The following is a 16,997-nucleotide window of genomic DNA, read 5'->3' as shown; positions in this document are numbered from 1 at the left end:
TATGGTGGAGTGGAAGGAGGTTTCTTCAAGGTTAATATGAAGGTGAAACTGGGATGGGAGATGTGGGTTTTTGTAAGTGCATATGGACCTTTTAGTGAGAAGAGTGTAGAGGAAAGGGAGACTTTTTGGGTAGATTTAAATGATTGCATAGAGAATTTAAGGAGAAATGTCAATGTAGTGGTATTAGAATACCTTAATGCTGGGATAGGAAATGAACCAATAAATGGAGTGGTTGGTAAATGTGGAGTTCCAGGAAAAAATCTTAGTGGAGAGTTGATGGTGGAGATGTGTCTTGAGAGTTGATAATAGCAAATACAGTGTTTAAGAAGAAAGTCAAGGATAAGTACACATGGGAGAGGTGGTGGATGGGTGGTAGATAGGGCGTTAATGGACTATATAGTGGTAACCAGGGGAATAGTAGGAAGATTTAAGGATATACATATTCTAAGGGGAGAGAGTGGAGGAATATCAGATAATTTTTTGGTGGAAGGTAAGTTGAGAGTGGAAGATAGATGGAGAAAGAGGAAAAGGACTGAAGGTAGGGAGGTGCTTAGAGTGAACTGCTTTAATGAAAAAGAAAAGGAGTACAAGAAGGAGCTGAGAGAGGAGTGGGAATGAAGGATAGAGTACTAGGAGTGGAGGAGGAATGGGGATGGTTCAAGGAGGAAGTCACAAGGTGTGTAAAGATGGTGTGTGGAACAAGGAGGATGAGAGGAAATAGAAGGAAGGGTAGTGAGTGGTGGGATTAGGAAATAAAGAAGGTAGAAGAGAAGAAGCGATCTTTCACAGGTTACAAAATAGGATGAGAATCATATGAGAGGTACAAAGAATAGAGAAGTAAAGCATAAGTTAAAGGAAGCAAAGAGGAGAGCAGATGTGAAATGGGGTAAGAGTATGACAGAAATTTTTGAAAGTAATAAAAAGATGTTTTGGAAAGAAATTAAAAGAGGAAGAGGTGAATCAAGTAGAGAAGAAAAGGTAAAAGGTGCAGATGGAGAGATGATAATGGAAGAGAAGAGGAAGATGAGGAGAGTATTTTAGGAGTTGCTAAATGTGAAGGAGGATAGGGAGAGAAAGGTAGTTGCAGTGGAAAGCACTAAGAAAATGACCATAAAGAGTGAGGAAAATGGAGGAGAAATAAGGAAGGATGAAGTGAAGGCAGTTGTTAAAATGACGAGAGCAGGTAAGTCACCTGGGTTGGATGGATGTCATGCAGAATGTCTAAAAAAAGGAGGTACAGTGATGGTGGACTGGCTGTTGAGGTTATTTAATGTTTGTTTAAGAGAGGGTAGAGTGTCAGAGGACTGAAGGAGTGCCTGTATAGTTCCACTTTACAAGGGAAAAGGGGACAAATGCGAGTGTAGTAGTTTCAGAAGGATCAGTTTGTTAAGTGTAGTTGGGAAGGCTTATGGGAGGGTCTTGATTGAGAGGATTAGGAGAGGAACAGAGGGAGTAATTGGTGAGGAACAGTGTGGGTTTAGGACAGGTAGGGATTGCGTAGATCAGATTTTTGTGGTAAGACAGATATGTAAGAAAGCTATAGGAAAAGGTAAGGATGTTTTTTGGGCTTTTATGGATTTGGAAAAGGCTTATGACAGGGTAGACAGGAGGTGGTATTGCAGATATATGGGATAGGAGGAAAGCTTTTAGGAGCTGTCAAGAGTTTTTATGAGAGTAGTAGAGCATATGTCAGGATTAGAAATGGAGAGAGTGAGTAGTTTGAGGTAAAGGTGGGACTTCGTCATGGATGTGTCATGTCGCCCTGGCTGTTCAATTTGTACATGGATGGGGTGGTGTGAGGTGTCAATGCAAAGGTAGTGGGTCAGGGATTGGAGATGGTTAAAGAAAATGGAGAAAAGTAGGAGATAAGCCAGCTGTTTGCAGACGACACTGTGCTTGTAGCAGGATCAGAGGAGGGACTGAGGAAGTTAGTGACAGAGTTTGGGAAGGTGTGTAAAAAAAGGAAGTTAGATAAATGTGGGTAAAATTAAGGTGATGAGATGTACAAGGGGTGAAAGTGGCAGCAGATTGTAAGCGAGTATTAAGGGAGAGAGATTGGAGAAAGTGGATAGCCTTAGATACTTGGATGTGAATGTGGCAGGAAAGGGAGGAGTGGAGGTGGAGTTAGAATGTAGATTGAGAGAAGCAAGTAAATGCCTTGGTGGATTAAAAAGTGTACTGAGAAACAGACATTTGGGAATGGAGGCTAAGAGGAGATTGTATAAAGGAGTGAATATGCCAACAGCACTGTACTGGGAAGAAACATGGAACATAAGAGAGGAAGAGAGAAGGAGTTTCAATGTGTTTGAGATGAGGTACCTGAGAAGTATGATAGGGGTTACTATGGTGGATAGAGTGAGAAAGGAGGTGAGGAGGAGGAGAATGGTGGTGGAAAGGGAGTTGGGAGATAGGATTGATGAAAGAGTATTGGGATGGTTTGTACACATGGAAAGAATAAGTAAAGAAAGACTAGTAAAAGAGGTGTTGAAGGCAGAGGTGGAAGGAGTGAACTGGAGGGGGTGACCTAGGATGAGATGGATGGATGGGGTAAAAGGGGCTTTTGGATAGAGGGGAATGTCTGTTGAGGAAGGATGGGAGAGGACAAAAGACAGTGGTGAGTGGAGAATTTTTGTATATGGATGATGCTGTGATGCATGAGATGGAATGGTTGGTGGGTGGGGGATGCTGGGTAAGGAAGTATGTGTGAGAAATATTTTGACGCAGCCCAAAGGGATTTCTCCCCGTCTTCTCCTTTTCTGCATGAGGGGATGGAGAGGGAGGGTCGCAGATTAAATGAAGCGGCCTTGTTGTGGATGTGCTGTGTCTTGTGAAACTGCATGTGACCCAGGGCAGTGGGCAAGATGGAGGGATGATCTGTCATCCAGGAGGTGCCAAAATAAGAGGGAGGGAAGAGGGTATAGGGGAGTGGAGTATGTTAGGGATGGAATGGGTGGGAGTGGTTTTTATGTCTTCGTTTTTTGGCTACCTTTGTTATATGTATGTATGTATTTACCTAGTTGTATCTTATGGGATGGGGAGCTACGCTCATGGTGTCCTGCCTCTGTATCTTGCAGTGTCTAGTTTGCTTTTAAATTCATGTATGGTTTTTGTACACACTATTGTTTTGTCCAGTTTGTTCCAAGTGTGGAAGACTGTTCTTCAGATCTATAACTATCTTTTTTGATTCCAAAGTTGGTAACTCCAATTTTGCCAGTCTCTCTTCATATGGCAAATTTGAAGGTGCTGAAGCAAAATTTGTGGTTGCTCTCTGGACTCTTTCAATCTTTATATTCGTTTTGGTACTGAGTGACCATAATGTCACTGCATATTCCAGTCTAGGCCTTGTTAGTGTGGCTGATATTTTTGTTTTAGTAATTTCTTTATCCAAATATGTAAATGCCACTTTTATTGACCTTAACAAGTTATAGGATTCTCCGACAATTTTGTTTATCAAAAGACAAGTCACTTAAGATGATTACTCCCAGATCTTTTTCAGATCCCATTTTCTTTACCTCCTTAGTTCCAGTTTTATATTGTCCTGATATTCTATTTTTACTTTTCCGAACTCCGTTATGCTGCACTTAATGTTGAAGTTCATTTCCCATTTCTGACTTCATTTCCAAACCTTGTTCAGGTCTCCCTGTAGTGATTCGCAATCCATTGTCTTTTTTTACTTTCGTCAACAATTTAACATCGTCTGCAAGGAAGCTCGTGTAACATTCCACATCATCATCCATGTTATTCACATAAATAACAAACATTGTTGGAGCCAATACAGATCCTTGTGGAACTCTACTAATCACCTCCTTCCAACCTGAATATTTTTCTCTAAGTGCTACTCTTATCTTTCTACCATTCAGGAAGTCCTCCATATATTTTAGTAGGTTGTCTTGTATATATATATATATATATATATATATATATAAAGATATATATAGAGTCTATATATATATATATATATATATATATATATCTTTTTTTTTTGTACCTTGTCAAAGGCTTTTTGTAAGTCCAAGAAAGCACAATCAGCCCATCCATCCCTTTCTTGTATTATACCTATTAGTCTTGAGTAAAAACAGATTAAATTTGTGGTACATGGTCTTCCCTGTCTGAATCCAAATTGTCTTGGGTTTATAATATTATTTTCTTTGAGATGTTTTACCCATCTATTCTTGATAATTTTCTCACAAATTTTGGCTACAGTGCTTGTTAGTGAGACTGGTCTTTAATTAGTTGGTTCTTCCTTGTTTCCTCCTTTATATATTGGTACAATGTTGGCATTTTTTTCAGTCTTTTGGTATTTCTCCTTCTTTAAGTATTTACCTAGTTGTACCTAGTTGTAATATACGGGAGGGGAGCTATGCTCGTGGTGATCCGTCTTTGTATCTCTCCGCATCAAGTTTTATCTTAAAATCTTGTATAGTGTTAGCACATACTGTTTTGTTGTCTAATTTGTTCCATGTATTTATCGCTCTGTGTGGGAAACTGTTCCTTTTCAAGTTTTTTCTATAACTATCCTTTTTCAATTTTTTTCCGTGTCCTCTTGTTTTACCGTTGCCCCACATTAATAGGTCGTTCCTGTCTAAAACTTCCATTCCTTTCATTATTCTGTAGATAGTTAGCAAATCTCCTCTTTCTCTTCTTTGTTCCAGAGTTGGTAGGTTCAATTTGGATAGTCTTTACAAAGGATTACAAAGGCGGAGCATGCCGACAGGAGACCTTTTGATCCATATCTAGGTCGGATGCAAAAAAAAAAAAAAAAAAAAAAATCATATTAATAATAAATAAAAACTATAATAATGTAAATAACAAATAAAATACATAAATAAATGCATAGGTATAGTTGAATAACAAACAAACAGGTAAATAGTAAATAATAATAAATTAGTTAGTTCGGCGAGTGTCGATGCTAGTTTTGTTGTCGCTCTTTGTAATCTTTCTAGTTTCTTAATATTCTTTTTGGTACTGGGTGTCCAAAGTGATGCTGCGTACTCGAGTTTTGGTCTTATTAGTGTAGTAAGTATTTTCCTTATCATTTCTTCGTCCATATAGGTAAATGCCACTTTGCCATTAGTTCTTCTTTGCATTCTTTTAGTATCCAATTTGCAATTCCATCCGGGCTCTGCAATTTCCTTGTTAATTGCTCCATTATTTTTTTTGTGTTATTGTTATTTTGCACTTCCTTTGTCCCTATACTGTACCTTCTCTCTAGTGAAAACCGACTTGAAATGATTATTCATGACTTAGGCCATTTCTAGATCTTCTGTGTATTCTCTATTTCCTTGGCGTAGTTTCACCATTTCCTGTTTATTTTTAAGTTTACCATTCACATATCTAGAGAATAGTTTGGGTTGCTCTTTGCATTTTTCTATAATGTCTTTTCATAGTTCCTTTTTTCCTCTCTTCGCACTTTTACATACCCATTTCTATAGCTTATATACTTGCCATTTTCCAGGTTTTTTTTATCTTTTCTCCATCTTTTCCAAGCTTTATCTCTTCTATCTTTAGCCTCACTGCATCTTCTATTGAACCAACATTTAATGTACACCCTCTCTTGTTTCTGTCTTGGTACGTACCTATTCACTCCTTCATTATAGATATCCATCAAGATCTCCCATGTCTCTTCCACTTTTGTCCCTTCCATGTAGAATTTTTCTCAAGTTGTATTTTGAAAGAATTTCTTTAGTTTTCCAAAGTTTGTTTTGTTGTACATCAATCCTTTTCTGTACTTTTCATTTCTCTCCAAATATATTTCTTCTTTTAGTTCAGTCTCTATAAGTATATGGTCACTTTCCAAGTGGTGTCTTGTATTCAATTTTATCCAAGATTTCAGATTCTGTTGTAAATATTAAATCCAGTCTCGACGGTTTTTCATTACTTCTGTACCTGGTGTTTTCATTGATCCATTGTGTCATTGTATATCATGTCCAGTAATACATTACCCCACAGATCCTCTCTGCCCTTCACTGCCATTTCCTCTCAGCAAATTTCTTTGCAGTTAAAATCCCCATAATTATCAGGTTACCCCCGCCCATTAGTCTCTCGTTTAATGAATGCCTTGTATCTTCTGACATTTTAAATGCTCATTCTCTTTCCAAAAGCTCGTATTTGGGGGTATATAAATTACTACAAATGTTCTATTTTTCATGTGTGTCGTTGAGTTTTATCATGATCATTTCTACATTGTTCTTACCCTCAGTAATCTTTGTCACATTAAAGTATTTTTTGGCCAAGAAAATGACTCCTCCTCCCTATTTCTCGTTTCTGTTTTTAATCCAATAATTGTATAACCCATGTCCAACATTATTGGGTGGTATTGGCCCCCTTAATTTCATCTCCACAGTTCCCATTATGTCTGGTTTTTCATCAAACAGGTAATCATTTAGTTCATTCAGTCCTGAAATTAATCTGTCAATGTTTGTATAGGCCACTTTTAATTTTTTTCTTTATCCATCTTTTTTTCTGTATGTTTCGCCCATTCTGATGTACCATTTTCTCAGCCTCATGTTGATTACCCTCCAATAGAATTTCTTGCATTCGGTCTCCATTCTCCTCGCATTTCTTCCCTAGCTTCACCTTTAATGTCTTTTTTTCTAATTCCTCAACACTCTATTCTCTTTTTATCCATATCTTGTAGTAGTGTTTGCTCCTTGCCAACTTGTTTTTTGTGATAATGTCTTCTACCACCATTTGCGATCTTAGTTTTATCTTTAGTGGTCGATTACTTTCCTTAGAATATTATCCCATTCTATACACTTCTTCTATATCTTTCTCTACTTCCCAATCACCATCTTTTATTTCTTTTAAAACTGATATTACTATTTCTTTGTCTGCCTTTTCTCTCATGTACCTCACCAGACCATGTTTTCCCTTAGTCCATATACCACAATACATTTTTTTCTATCCACTGCATCTCTAACCCAATTTGCCTTTTCTTTAATTACTTGAATGATTGTATCTTTTGTATTTTCCTGCATTTGATGTTGGACTAATTCTTTAAAGGCAATTTCTTAATTTTCTCTGTTTTCCTTCCATTTCTTAATCTTTTGCATACTTTCCTCACCTAAGTTTTCTTCAATTCTTTCAGTCATTTCTTGTATTTTGTTATTTACCTCTTTTTTTAAGTTTTCACTATTGGTAGTGTCATTAATTTTCCTCTTTTCATTTTCACGCTTAACCTCTATTATATAATTTTTCATTACCTTAAATTCAGTTCTTAGTTCTGAGTTTTTCTTTTTAGATCGGATATCTCAATATTAGTTTGGGCTAAACATTCCATTAATTCTACAATTTCTTAACTTCGTTCCATGAATTAATTCTCCCACCATTTTCTATTATTACTCATTTCCCTTTCCATGTCTAAGATGCATTATGTTGCCCTGGCTGTTTAACTTATACATGGATGGGGTAGTGCGAGAGGTAAATGCAAGGGTAGTGGGTCAGGGATTGGAGATGGTTAAAGAAAATGGAGAAAAGTGGGAGGTGAGCCAGCTGTTGTTTGCGGACGACACTGCGCTTGCGGCAGGATCGGAGGAGGGATTGAGGAAGTTGGTGACAGAGTTTGGGAGAGTATGTGATAGAAGAAAGCTAAAGATAAATGTGGGTAAATGTAAGGTGATGAGATGTACAAGGGGTGAAAGTGGCAGTAGACTGGAAGTGAGCATTAAGGGAGAGCGACTGGAGGAAGTGGATAGTTTTAGATACTTGGGTGCAAATGTGGCAGGAAAAGGTGGAGTGAAGGTGGAGGTAGAATGTAGATTGAGAGAAGCGAGTAAATGCCTTGGTGGATTGAAGAATGTAATGAGGAATAGACATTTGGGAATGGATGCTAAGAGGAGACTGTATGAAGGAGTGATTGTGCCAATAGCACTGTATGGGGCAGAAACATGGAACATAAGAGAGGAAGAGAGAAGGAGTTTGAATGTGTTTGAGATGAGGTGTCTGAGAAGTATGATGGGGGTTACTAGGCTGGATATAGTGAGAAATGAGGAGGTGAGGAGGAGAATGGGGGTGGAAAGGGAGTTGTTGTTGTTGCTGTTCCCTAGACTGTCTGTCTGAACAGTCCTGTCTCCCCAAGGAATGCCACAGCCGAAACGGGGTTTTCCCACAAATACTTTATGGAGTGTATGTTGTGTTGTTTATGTGCGTGATTGTATGATGCAGTCTTCCATGATGTGTTGAATAGTATGGGGTGAAGTGTTACTTCCTGGGCAGCTGTTCACAATGCGGTCATCCAGCCTCTTCTGGTAGCTTAGAAGTGCTGGGTGGTGGCTGCATCGCAGTCTGGCCAGGTGGACTCTGTCCTTTTGTGGGAGAGAGGATTCAGAAGGGTGGATATCAGGGGGTCTGGCATGCAGCAGTGTGTTGTCTTTCAGTGTGTTAATGGAGCGGTGAGTGATATGATTATGAATATGTTTCCGGAGGCTGGTATTTGGTGGTTGTGGAGGAAGAGAAGAGAGTATCTGTGTGTGATACAGGTCTTTGGGTGTTGTTTTAATGTTTCTTGGTGTGTGTGGGTGTTCTGCTATGTAGTGTAGCAGGTGTGATGTGTTTGTGGTGGCTGCAGCAAGTGTTTGTGTGCCTCTCATGTCGAGGTGGTCCTTGACTTTGAGGACTTTTGTTTCATGATGTAAATGGTCTGTAGGTGTTGTATTTGTGCAGCCTGTAATTGTTTTTAGGGCTTTGTTTTGTATGATTTGAAGGGTGTTGTGGTGTGTCTCACTGAGATTAGGAGTCCATGCAGGACTCGCATAATTCATCACTGAGCATATGCATTGTTTGTATATTGTTATATTAGTTTCTTTGTTTTGTCCAAATGTTGTTCCAGTGATTGACTTAAGTGTGTTAAGTCTAGGTGTGTATTTGTTTTTTATGTTTGTGATGTGTTGTTTGAAAGACATGGATGTAACGTATGTTACACCAAGAATTTTCGGTGTGTTTGTGTGTGGTATTAGAGTGTTGTTGATGTAGAGATGAGGTATGTATTTGTGTTCTTTTGTCCAGTTGGTGAGAAGTGTTGCTGTAGATTTGGTTGGAGCTATTTTGAGTCTGTGATGAACCATGTGTTGAGTGTATCAAGGTATGGCTGGATTATTTCTGCAGCTTTGTCTGTGTTACGATGTGGGAGATAGGGTTGATGAGAGAGTATTAGGATGGTTTGGACACATGGAAAGGATGAGTGAAGAAAGACTAGTGAGAAGTGAGGAGGAGAACGGTGGTGAAAGGGGAGTTGGGAGGTGGGGTTGATGAAGGAGTATTGGGATGGCTTGGACACAGAGGGAATGAGTGAAGAAAGATTGGTAGAGGGGGTGTGAACATGAGGGGGTGAACATGAGAGGTGGAGGAGGTGAACATGAGGGGGCGACCAAGGATGAGATGAATGGCTGAGGTTAAAGGGGCAATTGGAAAGGGGGGAATGTCTGTGGAGGGAGGAAGGAAGAAGACAAGATAGGATTAGTGGAGAATGGTTGTGTATGGATGATGCTGTAATGCAAGGAAGGAGTGGGTGGGGGATGGCGTGAGAGAGTTCATGCGAATTATATTTTGATGCAGTCTGAAGGGATTTCTTCCCATATTCTCTTTTTCTGTGTGAGGGGATGGAGAGGGGGGTTGCTGATTAAATGAAGTGGCCTTGGTGTGGATGTGCTGTGTTGTACTGGATTGCTTCTGACCCAGGGCAGTGGGTGAGATGCAGGGATGACCCATCATCCAGGAGGAGCCAAAAAAAGAGGGAGGTAGGGGTGGTGAATGGGAGTGGAATATGTGGGGATGAAATGGGTGAGAGTGGATTTATGCCTTTGACTTTGGCTACTGCCCTTATAAAGGAATTTTTTTTATATGTATGTATGTTTGTTGTCTCTTTCCAGAATATTCAGTTTGCAATGGTAGATACAACTGGAATGAAGCTAAGCACCCCAAGTGGTGATATAATAAGCAAAGTAAAATGTGGCTCTCATGCACTCTACCAGGATTTCAAGGAAGCAGCCAAAGAAGAAGGTGGGTATTTAAGAAATTCAAGAATGTTGTTTTCAAAACTAGATTATTCCCTTCTTTCAATTTGATATATATTTCTGTTGTTCCCATCTCCTCCACAACCTGCTTCACCTTCTCTTCCTTCTCCTCCCCCTCCTCCTCCTGCACCAGTACTTCCTCTGATGCCTTCTGAATTTTTCTTGATATTCAGAATTTTGTGTCATGATTGTTAACCATTTAAATTTTCTTGTCTAGGTTGGAAGGTAGATCCACTGCTTCTTGCTCCTGATGAATGGAGGTACAGCCTTACATAGACCACATCACTCAAGAACTCAAGAAGTAGCAACATAATGGCTCAGGAGTCTTTTGTGTCCTGCTCCTTGTTTGAATAGAATCATTTGACATCAGTCATGGGAAAGTTTGTAAACAGCATCACTGGACCAAGTAATTGAAATTGTGTTAATCCCATTATTCTGGATCCTGTTCTCATGTTAAAATTGTATGGCACTAGTACTAAATCTTTGAAATGTTCTGTTGGTCATTGGGGTTTGTAGCTTGGAATTAAATCTATTGTTTTATGAACATGAAGGGATGTCCTAGGATGAGGTGGATGGATGGGGTGAAGGGGGCTTTGGGGAAGAGGGGAATGTCTGTTGAGGAAGGACGGGAGAGGACAGAAGACAGGGGTGAATGGAGAATGGTTGTATATGGATGATGTTATGATGCATGAGGTGGAATGGATGGGGGGTGAGGTAGTATGTGTGAGCAAATTTTGACGCAGCCCGAAGGGATTTCTCCCCGTCTTCTCCTTTATGCATGGGGGGACGGAGAGGGGGGTCGCCAATTTAATGAAGCGGCCTTGCTGTGGATGTGCTGTGTCTTGCGACACTGCTTCTGACCCAGGGCAGTGGACAAGGTGCAAGGATGACCCGTCATCCAGGAGGTGCTAAGATGAGAGGGAGGGTGGAGGGGTGTGGAGTGTATTCAGGGATGGAATGGGTGGGAATGATTTTATGCCTTTTCCTTTTTGGCTACCTCCCTTGTAAGGGGGAAAAAGCCTTGGTATATGTATGTATGTTTTATGAAAATGTATTTTGCTTTATTTCTTTTTTATTAATTAATATATTATTATTATTATTATTTATTTTATAAGATAAGCCAGTTGTTTGCTGATGACACTGTGTTTGTTGGAGGATCAAAGAAGGGACTAAAGAAGGTAATGATGGAGTTTGGGAAGGTGTGCGAAAGGAGGAAGTTGAAGATAAATGTAGGTTAAAGTAAGGTGATGAGATGTATAAGGGGAAAGGATGGCAGCAAATTGAAAGTGAGTATTAACCACTTCCATACGGTGCTGCCTACGTAGGCGGCATGAGGAGCAAGTAGGTACTCGCTGATGCCGAAGTCGCCATCTTGATTATATTTATTGTAGTTGTACCTACGTAATTTTCATTCTCTCTAAACTGGCTTCATCAGTTTTCTATGGTTATCAAAATACACGGGTGAAAGAGAACGGACAATTTAGCACTGACTTTATTTTTTATAATGCGATTATTATTTCGAGATATCGCACGTCGGGCAGCTAATGCTGCCAGACGTGCGATGTGCCCCGAAGGGAAGAGGTTAAGGGAGAGAGACTGGAGGAAATGGATAGTTTTAGGTACTGGAGGGTGAATGTGGTGGGAAAGGGAGGAATGGAAGTGGAGGTAGAATGTAGATTGAGAGAACCAATTAAATGCCGTGGGGGATTAAAAAATAGTATAAGAGATAGACATTTGGGAATGGATGCTAAGAGGAGATTGTATGAAGGAATGATTGTGCCAACAGCACTGTATGGGGCAGAAAAATGGAACATAAGAGAGGTGTTTGTGTTTGTGTTTGAGATGAGGTGCCTGTGAAGTATGGTATGGGTTACTAGGCTAGACAGAGAAATGAGCAGAGTGGGTGGAAAGGGAGTTGGGAGATAGGGTTGATGAAAGAGTATTGGGATGGTTTGGACAAATGGAAAGAATGGGTGAAGAAAGGTTAGTAAGAGGTGTGGAAGGCAGAGGTGGAGGGAGGGAATTTCAGGGGACAACCAAAGATGAGATTGATGGATGGGGTAAAAGGGGCATTGAGAAAGGAGGGAAATGTCTGTTGAGGGAGGAAGGGAGAAGACAGAAGATAGGGGTGAATGGAGAAGGGTTATGTATGGATGATGCTGTGATACATGAAAGGGGGTTGGGGGGGTGAGAGAGTATGTGTGATTGATATTTGGATGCAGTCCAAATGGATTTCTCCCTGTCTTCTCCTTTTCTGCATGAGGAGATGGAGAGGAGTGTGTCACCAATTAGAAGCAGTCTTGCTGCATTGCTTCTGACCCAGGATAGTGGGTGAGATGCAGGGATGACCCATCATCCAGGAGGAGCCAAGAAAAGAGGGAGGGAGGGGCTGTGAATGGGAGTGTAATATGTAGGGATGAAATGGTTGGGAGTGGATATATGCCTTTGACTTTGGCTACTTCCCTTTCAAGAGGGAGAAAGCCCTTGGTATATTTATGTATGTATTTCATTTATTTGTTTATCTATTTTTTTCATTTTTTGGGGAGAGGACATTTTGGACTTGTCAAGCTTCTGTTAGTACAAAGCCGTTTTTTTATTACCAGCTTATAGTAGAAGGAAGGGACCACTATATGAAAAGGTAAAGGGAGTGCACTCTTGATATGAAAAGGTGGAGGGAATACAGAAAGTGATTGGAAGTGGTTCAGAGACCAAGTGCTATTCAGGGCTGCACCTTCAGATGGAGATCAGGGTGTTCACTAGTTTTGAAGGTGAACTTTAGGCAGATGGTATTCACTGATGTCCATCTTGAGTGGGGGGGAAGGAATTTTCTTGTTTGTAATGGTTTTTATGTATTTTAACACAGTTTGAAAATTTTGTATAGGACCATTTGAATATTGATACACCATACATTTTTTATACATGATTTTCATTCTCTCCTTTGAATTGAAATATCTTGGCCACAGTGCAATAATGTCCATAAGGATGAAAGTGCTGGTGAGCTGTCAGTGATAATACCCACCAACCTACCTACTTACCAATCTACATACTTATGATTGAAAATACCTTACTCTTCTAAGGCCAGGTTTAATATATCATACTGGAGAGTGTATGTGTAAACCAGTTAAAGTACCTGCTTGGAAGAGCAGTCTAGTAGGAATGGCACTCAATTTGATTAGGTCCAGTATCTCTATGAACTTGTATGTTATCCCTTCACATATTCACACAAGTTGGATTGACACTTGACAACTGTTTCTTTCCTTATTTTCCTGGCCAGTGACATGCCAATAAACCACAGATTGACAGCACATACAGCAATCTAGTATTTTTGCCCAGAGATGCACCTGGTATACTTGGAAACCCTAAGGATCATTCATGGCTGTTACAGGCTGCAAGTATGTGATCAGTACTTTTCAGAGTAAAAGGGAAGAAAAAATTTAATGTATTTACCTAGTTGTACATAGTTGTACTATATGGGAAGGGAGCTATGCTCATAGTGCCCGTCTTTGTATCTTTCAGCATCAAGTTTATTCTTAAATTCTTGAATAGTATTTGCACACACTGTTGCCTCATCTAATTTATTCCAGATATGCACCACTCTGTGTGGGAAGCTATTCTTTTTCAGATCTCTTCTATAAATGTCCTTTTTGAGGTTTTTTTCATGTCCACTTGTTCTATCTTGTCCCACTTTAATAAATCATCTCTATCTAGGACCATTCCTTTCATAATTCTGTAAACAGTAGATCTTCTCTTTCTCTTCTTTGTTCCAGGGTTGGTATGGTAGTTCCAATTTGGACAATCTTTGTTCATATGTCAATTTGGAGAGTGTTGGTGCCATCTTTGTCATTGCTCTTTGTATCCTATCTAATTTCTTTATATTCTTTTTAGTAGTGGGTGTCCATAGTGTTGCAGCATACTCCAATCTTGGTCTTATTAGTGCAACTAATATTTTCTTTACCATTTCCTCATCCAAATAGTCAAAAGCCACTTTCATCGACCCTAGTAAATTGAAGGTTTCTCTGACTATTTTGTTGATATGCTTGTCTGGTGACATATCTTTGCTGATAATTACTCCTAGGTCCCTTTCTGAGCTTACTTTTTTTTTACTTTTTTGCACCAGTTTTGTATTTCCTCGATATCCTATTTTTACTTTTTCCAAACTCCATTATATCACATTTCTTGATGTTAAAGTTAAATTCCCACATTTGACTTCATTTCCAAACTTTAAGTCTTTCTGTAGTGATTCACAATCTTCCTCTGTACTTACTTTCTTTAGTAGTTTTGCATGATCTGCAAAGAAGTTCATATAACATTCCACACCTTCATCCATGTCATTTATATATATGGCAAATATGATCGGAGCCAATACTGAACCTTGTGGGACACCACTTATCATTACTTCCCAGGTCAAGTATTTGTCTCTAAGTACTACCCTCATTTTTCTCCCTGTCAAGAAATCTTTCATCCATTCCAATAATTTTCCTTTAATACCACCTATTGATTCCATTTTTCTTAATAGCTTTTTGTGTGGTACTTTATCAAATGCTTTTTGTAGATCTAGAAAAGCACAATCCGCCCATCCATCCCTTTCTTGTATTATTTCTATTAGTCTCGAGTAGAAGCAAATCAAGTTTGTGGTAACAAAGAAATGCCCATGAAAGTATATAATATGTCTGGAGACAAATGCAGAAACTCCCACAGTGTGTAGTTCCAAGAAGAAATGCCAACAATAGAACTAGAGTTCAGTATGACAAAGTCAAACCCAAAACAACACTGGCAGACTCCCCAAACCAAACATCACATAGAACATGTAACACCAGTGTGGGAGTAGTCCACACCCTACCTTTACAATACTACAAGGAAGAAATAGTTGACAAAATAATAAGAGTTTATCAGGTTAAGAAAACCATAAACAAAACAAAAATCAATATTTCTATAATTAAAGCAACTTTAAATCCACCACATCTTCCAGCATATTACCTGTGTTACCTAAAATATGAAGTAGAGATAATCCATGCCTATACCAGTCTTTTGGACATTCTAGACAATGATGTCACTGTCTAGACAGAGGGTGTCTGTGCCCATTGCTCAATCCGTGCACATAGTACTCCATGCTCAAACCCACACAAATACATAAACTGCAATCAAGATCTCCCAGTATAATTCTCAAAATGGACAGTATACAGTACCAGCTAAAAAAAAAAAAAAGAAAAAAAAATAAAAAAAAAAAAAAAAAAAAAAAAAAAAAAAAAAAAAAAAAAAAAAAAAAAAAAAAAAAAAAAAAAAAAAAAAAAAAAAAGTCTTCTGTCTCAGAAAACAACAGCCTCAAAGAAGTTTGAAGACTAGTGTAATCAGACCAGGATTCCCATACAATTCATCAGACTACCTCTTCACCCCTCTCATGGTTTTTCCAGATCGTCAAACAAAAATCACGAATTTTGTGAAAAAGGCATATAAAGCTTACTTTGGAGTCAAACTAAGGGACCAGGATGAACCATTCGCTCCACATATCTGCTGCAAAATATGTGTAGAGAACTTACGGGATTGGAGGAACAAGAAAAGGAAGAGTATGCCATTTGGTGTCCCACTGGTGTGGAAGGAAGGGAAAGATCACCTTACCGACTGCTACTTTTTCATGACAAATCTAAAAGGCATCAATCGCAAGAACAATCACCATGTTCAATATCATGGTGTTCCTTGTGCCATAAAGCAAGTCCCCCATGGCCTCGAAAAGCATGGAGAAACTTAAGGCAGGTATATTTGATGGTCCTCAAATAAGGAAACTCATCAAGGACACTAGTTTTGATGATGCACTCAATCCTGCCAAACTCTACCTGGTTGTCCCTTAAGTCAGTCATTGCAAATTTCTTTGGCAATCACAGAAGTTCCCAGTATCAGAAGCTGGTTGATGAGTTAATGGAGAATTTCTGCCAACTTGGTGCAAGCAGGTTAATGAAAATACACTTCCTTAGTTCCCGTCTGGACTATTTTCCTAAAAACTGTGGACACCTTAGTGAAGAACAGGGTGAACGCTATCTCAAAGACATCGGTGTTATGGAGGAACGCTATCAATGCCGGTGAGATGCCAGCTTTCTGGGTGACTATTGCTGGTGCCTGAAGAGGGATGTGGTGTCTGCTCAGCACAAACGAAAGTCCCTGAAGATACCATTCATCCATAAGTAGCTTCCTTAGTTCATTATACTCCTCTTGCATCTAGGAGGTGCCAAGATGAGAGGGAGGGAGGAGGGTGGAGGGGAGTGGAATATGTAGGGAATGGAATGGGTGGGAGTGGTTTCTATGCCTTTTTCTTTTTGACTATCCCCTGTGTAAGGGGGAAAAAGCCTTTGGTATATGTATGTATGCTATCCAAAATATTTTGTAAGCCTCCGGTGAATAAATCAGTCTAATATTTTCAATATTGTATTCCATTCACCTACAAATAGATTGAATTTTAGGATATTTTTAATGTGCTAATATTGAGGCGAATTACTGGACCAGTTTTTGATGAAAATGAGAATAGGTGGAGAGGGCGACACAATAATGAGCTGAGGGAAATAACTAAACAAGAGAAAATAACAGATGTTATAGGTAGAACAAAATTGAGATGGGCTGGGCATGTGGCACGTATGGAGGACCATAGAATTCCAAAACGAGTTATGATGGGTAGAATGCCTGGAAGAAGACCCAGAGGGAGACCTCGAATGAGATGGATAGATGGAGTGGATGCGGAGATGGACAGAAGAGGAATAAATAAAATAACCTGGATGGAAGCAGCACAGGACCGAAGGGTATGGAGAGGATTACTGTTGGCGGACCAGAATCTACATGAGGTTCAAGATCCAACGGAGTGAGTGAGTAATATTAACTTGATCTAATTGAGTAAAATGAGCATGATTTTGGGATTCAGAGCAAAAAACTGGCCTAAAATCTGGTGTTATATGTTAAACCTTGAAAACAGTGTAGGCCAGTGTAATTGATCCATTATCACAG

The 16,997-nt window shown here is 39.4% G+C and overlaps 1 protein-coding gene across 4 annotated transcripts in view; it reads left to right on the top strand.

Moving 5' to 3' along the window:
• Nucleotides 1-10,549, top strand: part of LOC143033477 (RUS family member 1-like) — an 85,036-nt gene extending 74,487 nt beyond the window's left edge. For 3 of the 4 annotated variants that reach the window (XM_076198961.1, XM_076198962.1, XM_076198963.1), the window contains exons 10-11: nt 9,867-9,996; nt 10,228-10,548. In XM_076198961.1, coding sequence (XP_076055076.1) covers nt 9,867-9,996; nt 10,228-10,286 — 189 coding nt within the window. In that variant the 3' untranslated portion in view covers nt 10,287-10,548. Of the gene's footprint in view, nt 1-9,866; nt 9,997-10,227 lie in introns of all 4 variants that reach the window. The other variant, XM_076198964.1, reaches the window with a different exon arrangement.
• The last annotated feature ends 6,448 nt before the right edge of the window (nt 10,550-16,997 follow it).

Source organism: Oratosquilla oratoria, chromosome 15 (genome assembly GCF_046742065.1).
Source record: "Oratosquilla oratoria isolate Oo_2021 chromosome 15, ASM4674206v1, whole genome shotgun sequence".
Classification (NCBI taxonomy): domain Eukaryota; kingdom Metazoa; phylum Arthropoda; class Malacostraca; order Stomatopoda; family Squillidae; genus Oratosquilla; species Oratosquilla oratoria.
Note: the sequence above shows the minus strand (reverse complement) of the source record. Positions and strands in the feature narration are given on the sequence as shown.